At 37.5% G+C, this 22117-nt stretch overlaps 1 protein-coding gene across 5 annotated transcripts in view; it reads left to right on the forward strand.

The window, feature by feature from the left end:
• RAPGEF2 (Rap guanine nucleotide exchange factor 2) overlaps nt 1–19121 on the forward strand; it is a 184635-nt gene extending 165514 nt beyond the window's left edge. For 4 of the 5 annotated variants that reach the window (XM_071556172.1, XM_071556173.1, XM_071556176.1 and 1 more), the window contains 12 exons: nt 664–904; nt 1129–1512; nt 3052–3263; nt 3344–3467; nt 4079–4102; nt 5127–5350; nt 6013–6201; nt 7927–8079; nt 10100–10325; nt 11944–12500; nt 15695–16000; nt 17027–19121. In XM_071556172.1, the coding sequence (XP_071412273.1) occupies nt 664–904; nt 1129–1512; nt 3052–3263; nt 3344–3467; nt 4079–4102; nt 5127–5350; nt 6013–6201; nt 7927–8079; nt 10100–10325; nt 11944–12500; nt 15695–16000; nt 17027–17052 (2666 nt within the window). In that variant the 3' untranslated portion in view covers nt 17053–19121. The remainder of the gene's footprint in view (nt 1–663; nt 905–1128; nt 1513–3051; nt 3264–3343; nt 3468–4078; nt 4103–5126; nt 5351–6012; nt 6202–7926; nt 8080–10099; nt 10326–11943; nt 12501–15694; nt 16001–17026) is intronic. The other variant, XM_071556174.1, reaches the window with a different exon arrangement.
• Nucleotides 19122–22117: the final 2996 nt, after the last annotated feature.

The following is a 22117-nucleotide window of genomic DNA, read 5'->3' on the forward strand; positions in this document are numbered from 1 at the left end:
TGTGAAGGTTTGTTTTATCTTTGGCTGCTTAGTTACTGAAACATTGGCACAGACAACTAAAGAGCAGAGTTTTCAGTCTGTTACTTACACATTTATTACTATGATCTAAATGTATAGAGTATTTTTGATAATTGAGTACTTGGATGCATTAATACTACTGCACTTTAATTGTGTACATGTGCAAGTTGGCCATTATATGAGCATATTCCTAGCCCCGTACATGTACGTGTCTTCCCTTTGTGTGTGGCGCTATGGTTGAGTGTCAGAGTTAGGTAAATGAGTCTATTTTTTTAAAAGAATCCTTAGGAAGATTGACACTCCTATGACCTATTTGCTTAAACTTCTTTTATACCATTTTATAGGATAGTGTAGCTTAATGTTCTGGATTTTTATCAGGCTTAAACAGAATTTTCCAGGACTTGACTCCATTGAAAATCAGACTGCTCATTACTTTGTCTAAACTTTGAAAATGTTAACATATTTTTTGCTTGCTTCGCCTATAGCCAAACTAACTTCTTTTGCTGGATGATCATAGAGCTAGTCTTTACTGAAGTAAAAACTGATAGCACTGGTAGTTAAAGTAACCTCCTTGTTCTTACACCAATAAGTTTTTTTTTTTTTCGCTTTCTAAATTTCACAACTTGCATGTCATTTTTTTTCCAGATTTACCAGACCAAGTTCTGCGGGTTTTCAAAGCAGACCAGCAAAGTCGCTACATAATGATCAGTAAGGACACAACAGCAAAAGAAGTGGTCATCCAGGCTATCAGGGAATTTGCTCTCACTGCAACCCCTGATGCATATTCACTGTGCGAAGTCTCTGTCACACCTGAGGGTGTAATCAAGCAAAGGAGGCTTCCTGATCAGCTATCCAAGCTTGCTGACAGGATACAGCTGAGTGGCAGGTAAGATTGGAGACTGAGCTAAAGCTGATGATGCCAGTTTATTAAGTCAAAATCATGTTAATGTTCTGTTTCTTTGCAACAAATTGCTGCTTATGCAGCTTCTCATTAATACATAGGCCTGGTGAAATTAGTTTTGTTCTAAGATTCCAACTGGATCATTGCTGTAACTTTCAGCACCAATTGAGTATATTGTACTAGTGTCTTTTTGAATTTTGTTTTTACAGGTATTACCTGAAGAACAACATGGAAACAGAAACTCTTTGTTCAGATGAAGATGCTCAAGAGTTACTAAGGGAAAGCCAAATTTCCCTACTACAGCTCAGTACTGTTGAGGTGGCTACGCAACTCTCAATGAGAAACTTTGAGCTGTTCCGTAATATTGAACCCACAGAATACATAGATGACTTGTTTAAACTCAAATCAAAAACAGGTTGCACTAATCTAAAAAGGTTTGAAGAGGTGATAAATCAAGAAACATTCTGGGTAGCTTCTGAGATTCTGAGAGAAACCAACCAGCTGAAGAGGATGAAGATCATTAAACATTTCATTAAGATAGCACTACACTGCAGAGAATGCAAGAACTTCAACTCGATGTTTGCCATCATTAGGTATGGCCAGCAATAATTTTACTTCTAAGTAAAAAGCAAAGCTTATTTGTGTTAGTTTAAAGAAAAAAGTAAAGGTGGTTAACAGAGTAAACCTATCAACATGTGGCAATCCAATAAGGAGGGCAGTAGCCTGAACTTGCCTATGAAATGTTTGCTGAGATGTTATTTGGAATGCTGATATTATGTACTTACTACTTAAGACAGCATAGCAAGGGTCATGGGTGAACATGTCACTAGAGAAACTACTGCACTTAAGGACCAAAAGAAACAGCAGTTATAACATAAAAATTCAAACATTATCATAAATGAATGGGTTGATTTCCTAAAGGCAGCTCCTTTTATATGTAGTATCCAGTATCTTGAATTCATTCAGCCATGATATGTTGCCTTTGGTTTTCTTTGTATCAGCAGTTCCTTGCATGGCACTCTCCTAAGAGTCAATAGCAGACTGTGGTATTATACCATATTACAGGCTGTAAATAAAGATCTTTTAATAGGAATTTTAAAAAGTACTGAAAATCTCAGACAGATAATCTGTCTTAGTTTTGGAATGAACAGGAAAAGAGGAAACTCTAATATTTTAAAAGCAAAAAAAAAAAATCCCCAAATATTGTCTACTATGAAAATGCTCGTGTAAGTTGCATTAAAATGACAATTTTATCACTGTCTCTGACTAAAGCTCTTTTCATATTCACTCAACAAATTGAGTGTAACACTTTTTCTGAAGGTCACTGGTGAATATCATTAGATCAAATGTGGCAAGTTCCAAAGTCAAGGATCCATGCTGATAATCTGTTAACATCTCTGAGATCTAAAAATACTGAAATTTTGTTCAGATATTTCATCTGATCTCAATGAGAAATAAAAGTAGCCTGTCTGCTAGAAGAAACTAGTGAAGGAAAAATTCCAGATACCAACCTTTCCCATATGTAGAAATTAACAGCAAGACAGGCAATGACATTACAGGGGAAAAAATGGGGTTTGTGTCAGCTACAGCTTCAGAATAGTCTTAGATATAGGGGGTGTTATAAAATTTGATCTAGACAGAACAAAGTCAGACATATTATTGCAGAAAGAGGATGGGTCACTTTGCTATCACCTCCTGAACATGTTCATGTAGGTGAAAGATGTTTTTTCCTCCAGTTTGATAATCTGGAATTAAGTGGTGTTCCTGAGGTGCTCTTAGATTATGATAATAGCAAATTCAGACACTGTTCCAAAGTAGCAAGTACATACTCTGTATAAGGTTTAATTACTCATCCAAGTGTAATTTTTATCTGTCTATAGTTATATCATAGAGCTATCTCTAGTTTTTGTGGCTTTTATAAAAATTACCTTTATTATTTTGCATTAACAATTATTAATGTAATATTTCTGTGATAACAAAACAGAAATTTTCACTTTCTTTATTGATACTATTGTGCTATGCTATTCTGACTATATGGTCCTTCTCCAATACAAAATTTAACATGGTCTTTTCTAGGACTTTTTGTTTCATTGTCTTATTCTTGAACTTTTTTGCACTTCTTTTGTTTCAAGTGGCCTGAATTTGGCACCAGTTGCAAGGCTCCGAACTACTTGGGAAAAACTTCCAAGCAAATATGAAAAACTGTTTCAAGATCTACAGGACTTGTTTGATCCATCTAGGAATATGGCAAAATACCGGAATGTCCTTAACAGCCAAAACCTACAGCCCCCTATTATCCCCCTGTTTCCTGTTATCAAAAAAGACCTTACGTTCCTTCATGAAGGTAAAAGCAGAAGGACATCATCTTTTGCTAGCTAAGAAAAGCTAACTTTCCTACCTAATCACTGATGGTTTTGATTGTAGGAAATGATTCCAAAGTGGAGGGCTTGGTCAATTTTGAGAAGCTGAGAATGATTGCAAAGGAGATACGCCATGTTGGGCGCATGGCATCTGTGAACATGGATCCTGCTTTAATGTTTAGAACAAGGTAAGTGTGTTGTATCAGACAGTGCTTTCCCCAGGTGAGAAAAGACTGGGTGTCAGCAAGAGGGGCTTTTCAAGTGCCCCCTTATTGTGTTGGAGCAGTATGAGCTTCTTGTTGCTAACAATTTGCCAAAATGATGTGGTGGTCGAAAATTGGAGAAACCATTACATTTTGTGCTTACAGATATACACTTAAAATGTTTCTTATTATTCCTTATCTAACAGTTACTTCATAAAAATGAGATCCTATCAGTAGGAGGGAGAGTGGGGAAACTGTCTTGAAAACATACATATTGCTCTGTTTGAAACATTAACATGTGCCAGCCTTACAATTGTGGTTTAGTAGAAGTGGTAAGGTAGCTGATGTAGTGTCAGCTAGTAGTGTTGGCTAATAGGGAGTGAATGTGCTTTGGCTTCATCTTAAACCAGCTTATTGCATACTCTTTTTCTTAATTTGAGCTAAAGAGTTTGTAATATCTGATTGTGTGCCCAAGTCAAGGCTCTTTTTAATATTTGTGGGCTTCCAGAGCTGCTTGTCTTTTTCTTTCTGAGCTTATGATCTTTCTCTGTCTCTTCTTAAACCCGTGCTTTACTCTTCCTGGCTCTCAATTGCAGGAAGAAGAAATGGAGGAGTTTGGGGTAAGTGGTTGGAGACAACACACACAGACATTTCATTCTTCCTTTACCATTTGCATTGTCTCCTACTTGCTATCTTTAATTTTTCTGGCGTTTTGACATTTTTGTCTGTTTGTTAACCCTTTTTACTGACAATACATTTACATCTAGGAGTTCTTTACTTTTGGGATTATAACACAAAAGTTGTAAATTATTTTTAAGTGATTATAGATAGAAGTGGGATGTTCTCCCCCACCTCCAATTTAAATTCCTGAAGGAAGTGACTTTCAGTCAAAAAGAAATTATAAAATGATAAGTTTGCAACAGCTGAAAATAGCTGTTAACTTCATTTTGCCTATTAAGCAATAAAATACAAAAGTTAAAACAGTATCTGCTAGACTAACTTATTTTCATATTATGGCCATCATTTTTACCTTAACAATTAAAGGCCAATGCATAGCTTTTATGTAGACATACATACATTGAAATGTGCATGACATTTATTTCATCATGAACTATCTGATCATTTTATTTAACAAAAAGCTGTCTTGAACTTCGCAAGTTACAAGAAGTTTTATTCTGTAAAGCCAAACTTTACATATTTTATGCAATCTGATTTAAAACGTAGAGGGCTTTTAAAATGCCTTTTAAATACATATTTGAATTTGAACCTCAACTACAGTCTTCTGTCAGCAGTGCCTTAGTGCATGAGCTTTTCCCTAATGCTCCAATCCTCTCAGTAGTTGGCTTATGTGAGAGAGCTGCTTTGAATGCTTTTCTAGATGCGTGAAGTGATGTTGCTTAGTTGGAGCACAATAGGTTAAAATTTTTGTGTAATTAAAATAGTGCCTGTAACCAAGTAAAATTATTTCCTGGCCCTCATTTTTCTATCTGTTACAGCTGTTTGACTTTCTGGAATGAGGCATGTGAGCTTTGACTGTAGACTGACATTCATGCAATCTTTTGCACGTTTCATGTTTATTGGGTGCTGCTACCATGTTGGACTAAGTCATACCTTTCCTCTCTTTTCTCTTCCTCCTGCCCCCAGCTCTCTCAGCCAGGGCAGTAGCAATGCAGCTGTGCTAGATGTTGCACAAACAGGGGGTCATAAAAAGCGAGTCCGTCGCAGCTCCTTTCTTAATGCTAAAAAGCTGTATGAAGATGCTCAGATGGCACGGAAAGTAAAACAGTATCTCTCAAACTTGGATCTGGAAATGGATGAAGAGAGCCTCCAGACGCTGTCACTGCAGTGTGAGCCAGCCACCAACACATGTGAGCATTGTCATTTGTTATGGATTTCAAGGAAACTGTTAAATATATCTCTGTTTCTAGTCCAAGAAAGCAACTGGGGAACAGTAACTAGACAATGAGGTGGAAAATGATGTGTCTAGTCACTTTCAAGTACTGTATGTTTTTGAATCTTAAGGAAATAATCTTAACAGGATAGAGACATAGTATTTATACAGGTGATAAGGCTTTAAGATGATGTCATGCTGAAGTGTACAAGGGCTTTTTAGATTTGTCTGTACAAAGGATATGGATGAGTCACAAGTTTTTCTATGGTTCTGAAGTATTCAGGTTATTGGTGTGAATAGACATATGGTTATTCTGTGGGAATAGGGTTTTCCTTATATCCAGGTGTTTCAGAGATGCCTAGAGGGCTGTATCTGGGGGCAGCAGAAAGGAACCTTATTGTGGGTATATCAGTGTCATTTTAATTTGCGGGAATGCTGTATGTTAAGCCCTTCCCCTCATTCAGGGTAGCAAAAAAATAGTAATTATATATCCATTCTGAATCAGTTGTAGTCTTTAATTGTACAAGTATTTGAGCACCATTTAATTATTAATCAGAGGACTTTGCACTACTCAGACTAAAACAGTCACCAAGTTTTTAGCTAGTAGTTATTCAGTGTTTTCTCCCCGTTCTTACAAAGTGCCGAAGAACACAGGAGACAAACGATCTGGAAAATCTGAAACATCACCGGTGGCTCCCCGGGCAGGCATCCAGCAGAAAGTGCAGCAGCAGCAGCAGCAACATAAAGTAAACCAAGCATTGCAGGTCCCTGCTGTATCTCTTTATCCCTCTCGCAAGAAAGTGCCAGTCAAAGACCTCCCACCATTTGGTAAGTGGAACAAGGAGGTGTTTGGTTGAATACTCTAAAGTGTGTTTGCTTATGTCAGGGAGACATTTTTCATCAATTAAGATTAAGACCTTTTTTTCTGGTAGTATGATATGCAGGTTATGCCATTTCATGCAGTGTCTATCCATAATTCTATTCTCTAAAAAAGAAAAGAAAGAAGTCTGGGGAAGGCATCCTGTCAATTTAGTCAGTATAACTATTTACTTGTTACTAGCAGCTGGAAAGAATAAATGATTCTGACTGTCTGCCCTGGGATCTTGGCTCAATTTTTCCGAAGGAATTAGGGACATGAAGTTCTTGAGTGACCCATCTGAGATGCCTCAGAAGTTTTGATGTCTTTTCAAAAGTTGAGCTTTTAATGTGAAGTTCAGACCTGCTCAGGTTGGTGGTTCTGTTAGAAATGTAGATCTGGAGTTTCATGTTGGTAATTGTCCCTTTGGCTTCTGCTCACTTCTGCTTTTTTATAGCTGTTATTCAGTTGTTGTCGTCTACATGTTGCTCAGAAGTGTACCAGACTACAGAACTGTCTTCTACCCTGATTTCCTAATCTGTGTCCCAGAACATATACATAGCACATATGCATTATTAAAGAACTCTTAAATCACTTTAAGTGTGGTGATTATCCTAATAAGTATGTGTAGCATATCTGGTCCTTCCCATTGCATGATGGTAATTTCACAAGTTTAATTCTGATTTCACTCTTTATGTGTTTTCCTCACACAGCGCTTAGGCTGCAACAAACCATTAGAAGCAGCAAAATGAGCAAGAGACAATTCATTATTCATGTAGATCTTGTTGACTTTACCATTAATTTTAATCTTAAAAGGACTTTGAAGCTCCATAGACTGCTTTTTTGCTCATGGTGGCAAAAGTTTCTGAAAACTGACTAGGTTATGCTGATGAAGCAGCTGTAAATTATTGATAGCAGGATTGTAATCCAACAGATCAAAGGCGAAGTGTGTGAATGCTTGAAAATAACCTCTACCACAAGCATTGGCAGAAGTGTCAGACAGTCTCTGTCTTACAAAACTGTCCCAGGGTGGATTTTTGAGGGGAGAGGAAGAGAAAGATGGATAAATGTGGCCTGTGAAAAGCAATTCTTGATGCTCTAGATCTTTACATCATACATCATCTTCAGGATGTTTTTACTCTTTAGTTTCCCAAAATAAGCTGGTGCAGAGATAGTTCTCAAAAACGAAAAGGAGAAAGGCAGCTGCAGGATGACCTTGTTTTGTAAGCCTAATCTTATGAATTTTCTTTCCACCTTTCTTTGACCTTCTAGGCTACTCTGAATAGAAAAGAAACAGGAGAACAGTTTCAATTCTTACTATATAAATCTTCACCAACCAGTGAGATTGGTGTATGTCTGTATTCAACATAATTTCAGTTCAAGCTTCTCAGTAACCATTCCTAATGCATATCCTAAAATTATGTATTGTATAGGCAGTATCTGCAACATGAAACTTCATTGTGTTTTCTGTGGCAAAGTATCTATTTTAAGCACGCAGAATGAAAGACCACCCTCACTAATATGCAGAAATAAACTGCTATATTTTAAACAGGAATAGATTTAAACATTTTGCTTCATTTAAGCTGGTGTCAGAAAATGTAGCTTTTTCCTGTATGTTGTCTGTCTTATAAATGCATTGTGAAGCATAAAGATGTATTTATACTAGACTTTACACCTACATTAATTCTTACTTAAAGGCATTAACTCCCCACAAGCTTTAAAGAAAATTCTTTCATTATCGGAAGAAGGAAGTTTGGATCGTCACAAGAAACAATCTGAAGACACAGTCTCTAGTGCATCTTCTCAGCTGTCTTCACCTCCTACTTCACCACAGAGCTCTCCAAGGAAAGGTATTAGATGTTTGATATTTCTCATCCTGTTTCCTAAAGCTCATGGACTTTGGAAGCTTCTGAGAAAGAATTTGGACACTTGATAAACTAATGCTGCTCCTATTTTTGTCACATATGGTCAGCAGGAAATGTAGTGCAGAGTAGGCTACATAAAAGGACAATGTGAACCTGATTTCAAAGGTACTTGAAAGCCCTGTGGTTATCAAAATCTGGGAAAGATAGCCTGATATGATACAGGATTTGATGCAATAGGTCGCTCTGACTGCAGCTTCTTTTGACAGAAAATATTTCTGTCATCAGTGTTTCCTGCCAGTGGAGTGTTGTGCAGGTTGAAAACCTAAACTCTTTGTACAGCATTGACCTCACTGGTCTATTAGAGGAATTATTTGCTGTGTCATGCATCTGGATGGGATGTGACCTATATATGACAGAAAGGCTTAAGATATCTGGGATTCAAATCACTACTATGTAGTGTTTTACTAGCAGCCTAATTATTCAAACCATATGTATGACTATTTGACAAATGGTATTACACATTGGAGCTTCCTTGACCAAGATATTTTTGAGTGATTATTTCATAGAGTTCTTTTTAAAAGGAATTTAGAACTTTAAAGGCGTTTTTTTAATAAGCCTGTTTGATTTTTTTTTCATGGTAGTTGTTCTGATTATGAATTGACAAAACAGAGGGTGGAGGCATTGTGCTGTAGTTTAAACAAAAAAAACTCTGCTTTGAAAGTATGATAGCCTAGATGTATTGCAGGCAAAATTACTCTCTTTTCAGAATATCATAAAAATTCAGTTCATCAGTTGCATAATATAAGGTTATGATAAAGCATACATGGAGATTGAAGTGACTTCTGTTGAAGTATTATTTACCAAGGTTGAATGGAGGAAGATATTATGTAGAGACTGTATCATCCCCAGTCCTTGTAAGCTGTCATCATTATTTCTCCCAATACTATGTTAGCAAACAATTTATATAAATATGGTCAGGCCTATGCGTTTGTTGAAAAGGGACTTGGAATTCTCTACTTGACTCATACTGGGAAAAGCACTTTATTTTTGCAAAAAGCAAATGATAGACATGATTAAAAAACCCCCACTTTGGTTTGATGGTGACATGAAGCTAATGGTATGTTCTTTCAAACAAAAATGGCAACTAATTCCATGTTCTCAGCAGTGAATTTGGATAAATCAGTTGAAGTGATTTAGATATTTACCTGTAGACTGAAAGCAAAAAAGAAAAACTGCAGTTACTTGTGGATGTATGTTGTTTAATGATCTTTAACTTAGCTGGCAAGAACGTTTAGCACAACTTTGCTTATTATTAAAGCAAAAGCTGGATTTGCTGAATTTGCTTCTTTGACATGGTTGGCAGATTTTATCTCACTCTGTGTGTGACAATGCTGCCTCCAAGTATCATTGTAATTCTGGTAATATATGCTATTTGAAATTAATTCGTTTTTCAAGTATCACTAAGAAAGCTTAAAAACCTGGTCTCCTCTCAGCCAAGATACGTAATAAACAATCAGGCCAGGCATCTGGGCTTCACGTTGTATCTGCTGACCATCTGTGAAGTGTAGCTTTGCAAAACAGAAAAATTGTATGAGAGCGTCTTTTGGATTACTGTAAGCAGTAAACTCCTCCAGAGCATCTCTTTCATTCTAGTCTTGGAGACAGTGTTTATGCACAGGCAGTTTGTTAAGAAGTAAGATTTCATGACGTGAAGGTACAAGTATGATGATGAATTGGAAAAGAATTTGAGGGAGCAGGGCAGAGAAGAAGGAAGGTGAGCAGTTGGTTTGAAAATGAGTAGTGCCATTCCCACAATCTTAAACCTCTGATTAAGAGACCAAATATACAGTGTTACACAGTTTTGCTATGTATCTTTATCTTTTGCAGTGCTGTAAATGTAATGGTAGCTTTGCTCTACTGTGGTAGCAGTACTGCCAGCTGCCTGATGATAACTGAGCAGAAGTCTTGGAGAGTCCTATTAACATGATGTTTGTTCCCTTTGCAGGCTATACTTTGGCTCCTAGCAGCACGGTAGATAACTTTTCAGATTCTGGTCACAGTGAAATTTCTTCTAGATCTAGTATTGTCAGCAATTCCTCTTTTGACTCTATGCCAGTCGCCCTGCATGATGAAAGGAGACAGAGGCATTCTGTCAGCATCGTGGAGACAAATCTTGGTGTGGGAAGGATTGATAGAAGAATCATGATTGAACCAGATCAATACAGCTTAGGGTGGGAATTTTATTTGTGTTTACTTATATTATATTTTCATATAGTGTGTATGTGGCATGTATATTTTTCCATGTAAATTTTTCCATATCTCCCAAGTATTTTTATTCCTGTGGTCTTAAAAAACACAATTCAATTCTGCATGTTGTGATAATGTTCTATTTCTGACAAGAAAAGGTTTTGCACCCCTGAGTGTGTGATGAAGTCTACAGCAGTAAGACTTTACCTCAGTAAACCTTATCATCTGAGCATTTCAGTGGTACTGTAGATTATCCTCTTTGTGGCAGACTAGTATCCTTGTCTATTTTCTACATGGGGAATTAACTGAATTAGATGAGATATTATTCATGCAATTATTCAGTTATCAAACTGAGAACAGAAATAGCTACCAATTTTCCAGTCTGTTTCCTAGAAAAGTGCATATTTGTCTAATTCCGAAATATTTTACCCCAAATATCTCTTCTAGTCTACAGTGATTGGAAGCTAAAATTCACATTACACTGCTGGTTTTCTAGGTAATTTTCTAAGTAATTAACTTCTGTAATGCTGAGGAAGCTAGTGCTGTGAGGAGTTCTCTAAATCTCTAGCAGTGAGCCTTGGTGTGAAAATAATTGGAACTCTGGCTCCTATTTATTAGTCTTTTTTCTTTTTTTTCTTTTTATTTTTTTTGAGCTGTTATTTGAATGCTTCAGTCCTCTGCATGGTTTCATGGGTTTTAATGGTGGATTGTCTGTGAATGGCAGACCTGTTCCAAAACTGATGTACTTCAGCTTTGGGAATCTCAGGCTATGTAGACTCTAATCAGATGTCCTAAATATTTGGAAGACCAGAGTTCCAATCTGCATAGCAAGCTACCCTGGAAGAATAAGTCACAGGAGCCTGGATATCTGCTAAGCAAAAGTGAGGCTCTGCTGGTTTTCTCTGCTGCTGTGTAAATGATAGTGTCAGGCTCACTTAACTGCTGAAACTCTACAGAGAACATACTTACTCCAGGAAGTAGCTTGTGTTTCCAAAGGTTAAAATACAAGGTTAAAATACATTTCCATTTGCAGGAAATGTTGAAAAGTTAGCTTTGAGAGTTTCCTAAGCAGAAGAAAAAATTCTGAAAACATGAAATCTAAATCTGAATATCAGTTCACTTCTAAAACTCTAGCTTTTGAACCTTTGCTTTGCATGGCTGGAAAAGCAGTAGGATAACTCTATCTATCGGTCTGTTCCCCTTTCTCTGTCAATATTGTTTGCCTGTCCTAAAGGGCTGCTGCAAAGTTAAGATTTTATCTTTTGAAATGATTCTCAAGTGTAAAGTTTCATTAGGTTATCTGTCTAGTTGTGTATTTTTGTTGGTTTTGTTTTATTGAGGATGAGCTTGAAAGTGTCCCATTCTCAAAATTGAATTAGCCATTAATGCAAACATACTAAAAGGTGCATCAAAACTTTCAATCATATAATCATAGAATGGTTTTGGTGGAAAGGGACCTTTTAAATGTCATAAACGTCATCTAGTCCAACCCCCCAGTATATTTGTTTTTCTCTTGATTGTTGAATTCTTTGTGTGTCTTGTACATGTTTTCCAATTCCAACACTGGATTTTATTTTTCCCCCCCCATCCATGTGCATCTAGCTCCTATGCACCGCTCTCAGAGACCAGAGGCCTGTATGCTGGAGCAACTGTGCTTTCTTCTCCTAGTACAGAAGAACTGTCACAGGATCAGGGGGACAGAGCTTCGCTTGATGCAGCTGACAGTGGCCGTGGTAGCTGGACTTCTTGTTCGAGTGGTTCTCATGATAACATACAAACAATACAGCACCAGAGAAGCTGGGAGACTCTGCCTTTTGGACATGCTCATTTTGATAGTTCAGGTGATGGGGCAGGACTGTGGGCCTCAGGCAGTCATATGGACCAGCTGATGTTCTCCGACCATGGCACAAAGTATGGCAGACAAAGTCAAGGTAGGGACGCCCTTGATCAAGCACAGTCCCGAGCAAGCTGGGCATCCTCAACAGGATACTGGGGAGAGGACTCGGAAGGTGATACTGGTACCATAAAGCGGAGAGGTGGGAAGGATGTTTCGATTGAAGCTGAAACCAGTAGCATAACATCTGTACCAGCAGAGGAAACTAAAGCGGCTCCTGTGCCCACTCATACAGCAGTATCAAGTAGTACAAAGGGGCTTGTTGGTAAGTTAAGTTTTGTTTACTGTGAAGTATTTTAGTTCATATATAAAACTGCATTTCTTTTGTCTGGTTTTGTTTTGTTTTGGTTTTTAATTTTTTTTAAGCAAAACTGAACATTTTGCAGTCTCTCTCCAGTTTTTCTCTCTAACTGTGCATTTATTGCTAGGAAAAATACCATTTTTTGTTGATTCTCAGTTCTGGCAATGCCTTTGTGTTTCAAGAGAGCCTGCCATACATCAAAAAACTAGCTCAAATTCTGGACAGTGTTTGGAAAGGTTGATGTATTTAGATGTCTGTTCTGAAATGTGAATTTCTCATCACAGTAAGGCTCCACATGCTATATTTAGAAGTCTTAGTAAATGTGGCCTGATTTTTATAGAAGTGCTTTACTTTATACCTCTATGACTTGTCTGATAATAGTGAATATTCCTTACTTGTGAAAATGGGATCTCTTTTTGCTTAAATACCAACTGAAATGTTTCTTTGGACTGCTGAAACTGAAGAAGTTTCTAAGACTTTAGAGCTGAAATAAATTTATATGCATTCAGTATCAGAAGGATCACATATAAATTAGTATGAGGGTGTCTTTTTCTTGTACTGTTCCTTCTATGCATCCCAATCCTTGGGCCATCCAAAACCTCTGCATTTTTGCTTCTTTTCTTCCTTTCATTCCCCTTCACTTTACCTTTTGTCAGGTTAATATGAAAAGCTGTCTAAAAGCCATTTTTTGCTGGCAGAGCTGAAAGTCTGTCAGATTGAGGTCATACTGAAACCACTGTGATGAAATGTTTTTCCATTTCCCACACAAGTATATTGCTTAGCAGTGGCCTATTGCCTCAAAGCTTGGGTGCAGATCTGAATCCAAGGACAATGAAGAGGAGGAACCTGTTCAGTTCAGGACTCCAGGTTCACATTCATGTCACTCTAATTTTTCTCTTTGATACCCTTGGTTTTCTCCAGAATGTGTAAGAAGCATTCTTCCAAACTTAACTTCTCAAGGCAGTACTTGCAACTACATTTTTAGAGACATGAAAGAACATGAAAGAGACCTGAAAATTCAAACCAACACACTTCCGTGCACTTCAATACTATTAACTAATTACTCTCCAAATGTAACTCTGTATATTTACTATCCAACAGAACTCCCTGTTTTACATAGTTCTTTTGCCCTAAATAGACATTGATCTCTTGTAGTATTTCAACAGGATATTTCAACAGAATTTCTTCTCCTCTTCAGAAACCTCTTCATGCTACTTTGCTCAGTTAAAACAGTTTATCCAAGAAACTACTGGAAACTATTTGATTTTGTTGTAATACCAGGGATTTATTTTTAGTCTATAAAAACATGTATCCAAATAGCACTGGTCCATTTTAAGCTTGTACTGCCCTTTCAGTCAAATCTTGCTGTGCCTAATGCAGGGTGGTGGTGTCGTCATCACCACTTGTGCAAGAATATACAATGTATGACAAGCTGTGGAGAGTAAATGGTCTGTTAGTGGTTTTTTCCTGCCTTTTTTTTAAGGTTTGTCCGTTAAGTGGTCATATGTTAAAGGGCCAGATCCACAACAAGCATTCAGTATCAAAGGCCTAGATAACTTTTCTAACTACATTACTCTGAAACAGTCTGTCTCGGTTTGAGGGGAAAAAACCAAAATGTTTTACCCACAAACAGGGGAGGGGCCTCCTCCACGATAATCACACCACTCTTTATCAAATTTAAGAAAAGGAATTTTAATACAAGAAGGATAACTGCTATATATATATTTATGTAAACAGACTAGTGCAACCCACTTCCCCAACACCACAAGAGAAAGAAAAAAAAACAAAACAACAACAAAACCCAGCAGGTTTTCCTCCAGGAGAAAAAGTTATACTTAAGTGTCCATGTCACAGCCCGGCTGGCTGCAGAGTGAGTTTCAGTCCCTCTCCAGCGAGACAGACAAGCAGTGAGCTTTCAGATGGACTCAGTCTCTTCCCCCTGTGTTCCCCGTCCAAGAAGCAGAAAGGTACGAGCAACCAGAAGCAAATCCAAGGCAGGCAGCAGCAGCAGCACGGCACAAAAAGTAGTCCGGAGTAGGCAGCAGCGAGACAGCCAGGAAAAACCCAGCAGTAACCAGCAGGGCAGCCTGCCTCCTTGGAGCCCGCGCTCCCGCGTTCCGCCGAGCCAAGAGTGGAAAGAATATCCAAAAAAAACAAAACAAAAAACCAAAAGAGACAAACCTGCCCCCACCCAAGCGATCAACAGTTAACTGCTTCTTTTGTTAACCGCTGGCCTGGGCAGTTAAGTGGCAGGGGAGAGAATTTACATAATAATCCCAAACTACAACACAGTCATGCCTATCTGCTGTGTGTTCCTGCAGCTACTTAGAATTCTTAACTGCTATTTTCTTCCTCAAAGTCCTCTGCAAGGGAGAGCTTCTCAGTATGCTCAGAGTTAAGCCCTGTTCAGATAAACAGTTATGCCTCAGTGAGATCCACAAGTTAGGTGGTAGTCTTTCCACCTGCTATATAAAATCGTCTTGAATCAAATGATATTCAATCATTGTTCTTATGGGCATACTTTCAGTTTTGCAGAGAATACAACCATAAAGGAAGTGGGCAGTAGTGCATACCACAAGTATGAAGATGAAGCCCACTTCTCTTCCTTATCTCTTGGAACTGTACCTTCTGTCTATTAAGTTGCGAGATTTGTACAAAGAAATAACTTATCTACTGCTTGTCTTTTTTCCCCTACCTATCCCAAAAGCAAGAGATGAACTCTTGCGTACAAAGCCCAGCTTCAGTCAAGCATTTGGGGAGATGCCAAAATTCCTGAAGTTTGCTGCTTTGGTGGACTCTCATGTCTTCCATGTTACTTTGATCACAGTGTATTTTATTCTGTACAATTTATGGAAAAGCTTTCATTGTGAAGTTTGAATGAATTTTCCATGCAATTTGGTGAATTTGGTTAGACTAATGCTTCACTTCTGGAAGAATAGCTGCATCCTGTTTATGTTGTATATTCTATACTTTCTTGATTGATTTATTTTTTCACAAGCTCATTCTCTAGCATACGATAGTTAACTTTTTGTCCTTCAGAGTTTTTTCTGCCTGGACTGTTGAGTTGGTTAGTGTTTATTCAGCTTTTAACTGTCTACTTTTTTTTGACCGGTATTTCTCTTCCTATCACTTACAATCATCTGTTGTTTTCCCTGCAGCACGAAAAGAGGGTCGATACCGGGAACCACCTCCAACTCCTCCTGGTTATGTAGGAATACCGATTGCTGAGTTTGCAGAAGGTGGCTCCCATCCAACTAGAAAGCCTCCAGATTACAACATAGCACTTCAGAGGTCTAGAATGGTGGCACGGACATGTGAGGCTCATGGGACATCAACTCCACAGCAGCAGTCACACAGCCATTCAAGCAGCAGGCCTGTGAACAAACCTCAGTGGCATAAACCAAATGAGTCAGATCCACGTCTTGCTCACTATCCATCTCAAGGGTTTTCCACAGAGGAAGATGGTAAATTTCTAATTGTTAGATTTTGAGTGTGCTGCATGCAAAATTGGTCAATGCTTTCACAGACATAAAGCAAATTGCACAAATGTGTTCTGCCATAGAAATTTTTGCTGTAATTTGAACTCTATTTCACTTTAAAAACTTGTTATTTGTTAACTTTTTGTAAGGGGAAGAATTCAGTTCATCCTAAATATGATTTAAAATTGGGAATGTAGGTCTGTGTGAGTCTAGGACAGCCAGTCTCTGGAGGTGCCTGTGTTCACCACATACAGCCCTAACTTTTCACACTAACCATGTATGTAATGATCAGAAAACTAGCCTGGTCTTTAGAATACCTACCCATCCACCCCACTGAGGATTGTTGGTCAAGTTTATTTGGATAGTCACTGTCACTCACATTCTACCTGAAACTCTTGTGTTGTGAACACTGGGCTTTCCACTTCAACTGTTTCACATAATGAGCCTACTTTTGTCTTGCTACCTCGCTGGCCCAAGTGTGTCTGCATCTTGGTGCTTTAGGTCAACCATAATGTTTTTCTATGGCGTGTAAGTGTAGCTGGATTGCAGCTCTAGACCTAGGTGCTCAAAATTTAAAGGTTTATGTGCAGGATGAACTCGTCAGTTGAACATGAAGTCTGTCTTAATTGAATTGCCTCAAACTTTGAGAGTTACTATGACAGAAAAATTTGTTTCTACCAATGATGACTAAATTGCAGATATATTCAGGCTAAAATCTAAGATGCCTTTCTGAAGCTATTGGATATTTAGGAGTAGCTGTCGTTCCTTGGGCTGAGGAACCGCACCTAGCTCAGTTATAGCAATTGTCTTATTTTCTTCAAGAACAAAATTACAAAGGAATACTTCCTATGAGACCTGAAGTGTACTGAAATTTAGATTGTTTTAAAGTATATACCTAATGCAGTGAAATGGAAGACACATGAGCACAGTACGCACAGGTTGTTGCTTTTTTTAGCAATCTTGTTCTGTATGAACTAAATTCTATTTTCCCTTATCCTGTTGTGTTTGCAGAAGATGAACAAGTCTCTGCTGTCTAAGACTTGGGCTTTTCTGGATCCAGAGTGAGCCACGTTAAAGGAGAGCACAAGAAGACGTCCCTAGAATAGGAGCCTTGGAACTATGATCAAAGGATGGTGGACCTGTTTGCCTCCTTCCCTGCCTTAAAGCAGCATGGGGCTTCTTCCTCCACCCCTCCCCCTTCTGTCCCCTCTCCCCTTGCATGTGAAATACTGTGAAGAAATCGCCCTGGCACTTTTCAAACTGTGTTGCTTGAAATGCACAGTGCAGCAATCTCCAAGCTACCACTGTCGCTGTCTGCCACATCACACAGTATCATTCCAAATTCCAAGATCATCACATCAGGATGATTAACTCTGGCTGCACTTCCCAATGCCTGGAAGGGTTTTTTTAAATCTTCCTTTTAAATTTTAATCACAGTCCTAGCACTTAGTCTCATTGGGATAATGAGATAAGTTAGTTGTCAAATTACATTTGGCCTTTAACCTACAAAGAGAAAAATGCTTTGAGATCCTTCAAGGAGGCAGTGCTTATTTGCTTGTTTACAATGCCTTTGTTACAATTTTGTATGTTTGCATTTGGAAGATCAAATACCGCATCTGCATAGTAATTACAGTATTATTTCACACCTGTAAGTAGGGTTGCCAGCCTGAGCTCCTGGAAAGAATATTGCTATCATGTGGCTGAGTAAGGCAGAAGGGAAGGCAGAGGTTACAGGATGCAGCCTCTCCTTGACCATCTAGCTTCACTCTTAATGTGCCCCACCATTAAATCTTCACAAGTTTGTAAATGTTAATGGCATCCTTATCTGGGTCTGGTGTAAATGCAGAAACACAGTGCTCACAACTGGTCAGTGATGGAAGAGGACACTGTGTGTCTCATGCCTGTGCCTTGTGGAATACAGGATGGCACACTAAAAAAGTGTCCCTTTCTAATAAGACAGATGGCAACCCCACCTTTAAGTTATATACTTTTTTTTTTACTATATAGTAGTTATATTAAAATAAAAATTAACTGGATAACATTGCAGTGAAGCCAAGCTGGGATGTCACAGCTCATGTCAGCTGTTAACACTGATCTAATAACCTCCATCTATTGACTTTGACGTTAGGGGATAAACAAGCCTTTAAGTAAAAAAATAAAAAAATAACCTGATTAGATTTGCCAGCCTTTGCAATGCAAAAATAGTCACAACTGTTAATGGCTTCGTGGAACACTGCATGTGTAGAGAAGGCCAATGTGTAGCAACCACCTGCTCACAGCTGCTATTAACCCTAGAATGACTGAAATGACCCTCCCCTCTATTTTTGTGTTGTTTTTGCACAGACTCCGGAGAAGTGAAGGCTGCCAATCCGAGTAGTACTCAAATGTGAGGAACTGCTGGTCTTGGATTTTTTTTTTCCATTGAACTCAGCTGATCATATTGATCAGTAGATAAACGTAAATAGCTTCAACTTTTAAAGATCAAATTGCAGTGTTTTTTCACTGTATCAAACAAATGTCAGTGCTTTATTTAATTCTCTCTCCTGTAATCATAGCTTTTGTCCATTTGCTTATATATCATATTGTCAATTATGCATTTGTAATTTTACATGTAATATGCATTATTTGCCAGTTTTATTCTCAAGGCTATGGACCTCATGTGCATATGGAAATACAAAATCATAGCTCTATCACAAGTTGCACAAATGTTATATAAGCATTAAGTAATTGTAGACCATAGGACTGCTAATCTCAGTTCGCTCTGTGATGTCAAGTGCAGAATGTACAATTAACTGGTGATTTCCTCATACTTTTGATACTACTTGTACCTGTATGTCTTTTAGAAAGACATTGGTGGAGTCTGTATCCTTTTGTATTTTTAATACAATAATTGTACATATTGGTTATATTTTTGTTGAAAATGGTAGAAATGTACTATGTTTATGCTTCTACATCCAGTTTGTACGAAGCTGGAAAATAAATAAATATAACATTAATGAAGTCCATATTGATTCTTATGCATTTTACATGTTCCACATACTTGAACAAATTTATGAAAAAATTTTACTTCTCTGTGTATTAATATTAAAGGGACATTGCCAAGTGATGTGGGCAAACCACTGGTGTGGAGTTTTTCTTAATATACAGTTGTGTTGCTGATAATTTTTGAAAACTTTGGGACGTGTGCTGCTGAATGAGAATGACTGATATGTTATGTGTCCCCAGCAGAAACATCTGAGGTGCCAAAAAGGTATGGGTTTTGATATGTATAGAATGTAAACAGTTTTAAAGGTAAAATTGCATTGATTTTATATTCTGAATGGTGTAAAAACAAGGAATACATGTTTTAACATTTATGTAGGGAGAAGTATGGAAAGTGATCCATTTGAGTTTTTCCGAATGAGAAGTATTTCAAGTAATAAAAATCACCAAATAGCATCCCCAGTAATAAAAGCTGATGTTAATTCAGTGTCAAATATGTAGATTTTATTTTCTATCCCCAGAAGTTATTATTTTCAGTGGTATACAGAAGACTGGGTTAAAATAGCGCTGTTAAAGCCATTAACAGCTGTATCCTATTTAGTTTTAAAATGGCTGGCAGGTGGTGTTTCCAAATCTAAAATTAGTTCATTGCAAAGAGAAGCAACAAAATGCTGTCTAGATTTAAATCTTTCTAACACAACTCTAGAAATTATCCACATTCATAAGAAAGTTGAAAATCACTGAAAATATAGGACTTGTAAACACTATCTTTTTATGACTGTAATCTCTACACTGTAAGGAAGGAAATTACGTAGACTGTTAGATTTGTGTGGTGTGAGTGGAACTCCTCTCTGTGAATCTGTGGCTAATACTTTTTCAGTACATTTTAACAATCTAATACTTTTTCAGTACATTTTAACAATCTAAAGACTACCATTGGTTTTGACATTAGTAGAACAAACATATATTTTTATGTATCTTACCTGCAAGTTTGTTCTTCACTAATGCTAAAGGGTGCATTGATTGGGAAATAATTCCTCTAGCAATTTGTGAGGTATTTGAACTGTTTGCACACTTGTCAGGTTTTTTTCATATGTTTGCTATAGTATTGAATTAGGCAGTATCCCTTATCTTCCTGTTTATTCCTCCCTTCTGTAATTAATATTTTTAGAACATATTATGGAGAGACATCCTCAACACTCTGCTTCCAATACACATCCAATACACCGAATTCACTTAAATACACTTAATTCCTTGTGGGTTGGGTAATAAAGAACACTTCACACAGCAACTGATTCAATAGAAATAAAGGTCTTGGTGTGACTTCTTATGAAAACAGGTGTGATAGTTATGGTAATATATGAAATATGATGTACTTACAGTGTAGGTGCAGCAAGATGCGGACAATTTAATAGCAGTTGCTGGAGTTTGGTGTTGCATTCACCAAAATCAGACAGACCACTGAAATCTGAGGAAGTGTTTGGGCTTTTTTTGTTTGTTTGTTAGTTTGTTTTTTGGGGGGTTGTTGTTTTGTTTTCTTTGAGGAAATTTATTCAATTATCTCTGCTCCTTTTTATGACTGTTTTTTTACTGAAACTAACTGAGGCAGAGGCTCCTCCTTTATGCAGTGTATTGCACGTTAGAGTCAGCAAAAATTTTTAAAAGCTGAAGTATTGAGGGTACTGCTTGAATAGATTAACCTTGGTGTCTGGAGAAGCATACGTTTTGCATCTATAAATCTGCGACTCAAATACTTGGTCCACCTAAGGCGAGGAACAGGTTTTGTTTTAAAATAGCAACAAAGACAAAAGCCCTTTAATTGCTAGGCTAGTTGGAAATGTAGTAAAGTTCCAGGCTGTCTCATATGGATTGTAGCATAGTTGAAACCAAATCAACTCTGCAGAATGCAAGTAATGTTTCAATTGCAATTATTAATTTTGATATATTGATATGTGATGAAACATGAAAAACAGCTCTGTGAACAAAGCTTTTGTGGCAGCAATACCCTCTCTAACATATGTTAAATAACATAGCTCTATTGAAGAAAAAATAATTCTTGAAATGGACACCTTTGGGAGACAGCAGCCGTCTGAGATGATTGGTACAATTTGGTCACCTACCCCTAGATTGTCCTTTGAGTAAGCTTTATAGTCTTGTGTCTGAAAATGGCATACTTTGAGAGAAGCCTGGGAGTGAAAGTAGGTTTGTTACTGAGGTAAGGTGATATCTATTACTTTCCATTTTCCTTTGAAAATATTTATAGTTTTTTACTAGAATATGAAAATCTTTAAAGCTCTTTCTTGGTTATATGTAGTGAGTATTTGTGAAGGAGTTAAATGTATTCAACTACTTGCTATCATCAACTGTGAAATCTTAAACTATTTAAATTTGATTTTCCTGGGATTAAATTTATACAGTGACAATCTATACACCTACATACAGGCTGCATTCCTGTGGAGAAACGAGTCAGCTCTCTGTGTCAAAACTGAAGTTTTTGTTAAGTAGAAGCACTGGCTTGTCCTTAAGCATAGACTTGTCTCCCTCAGCCTTTTATTTAGTAGCACTATCTCATGACTTGACATGCTCAGTCTTGTTTTTCAGTTTGGAAATGTTTGGATTTTATTTCTTTATTTGGTGGATCTTTAAAGGTGTAGTTTTGTCCTAGGTAATTTAACCTCTGAAAGGAGGATCATTTTCTTTACAGCACTGTTGCCCTTGCTGGCAATGAAATCCTTTGTGTGTGCATATGAAAATGTTATGTATGTATAAATATTATGTGTGTGTGTGTGTGTGTGTATAGAGAAAAAAACCCCATTCTATACCACTGTAGCATCTACTTTTTAAGTTAGGATGTCTGCACTGGAAAAGAAGATAGTACAGCATGATTTAAAGGCATTTGAGGGGTGACATCTGACAATTTTTTTTAGTGAAACTTACGCTAGAGTAGTGACATTTTAAATGCTTTCTCAATCACTGCCAAACTATTTTGACATGCAGTTGTTATCTTTTGATACAGCTCCAGAAAAAAATTGTCACTTGCCCCAGGGACAGTAGCTGTGGCAGAGATAAATTGCCTAGGTGGTGTGTTCAATGTGTTCAATGTGTTTTGACACTTTTTTC

Source organism: Pithys albifrons, chromosome 5 (assembly GCF_047495875.1).
Source record: "Pithys albifrons albifrons isolate INPA30051 chromosome 5, PitAlb_v1, whole genome shotgun sequence".
In the NCBI taxonomy this organism is placed as follows: Eukaryota; Metazoa; Chordata; class Aves; order Passeriformes; family Thamnophilidae; genus Pithys; species Pithys albifrons.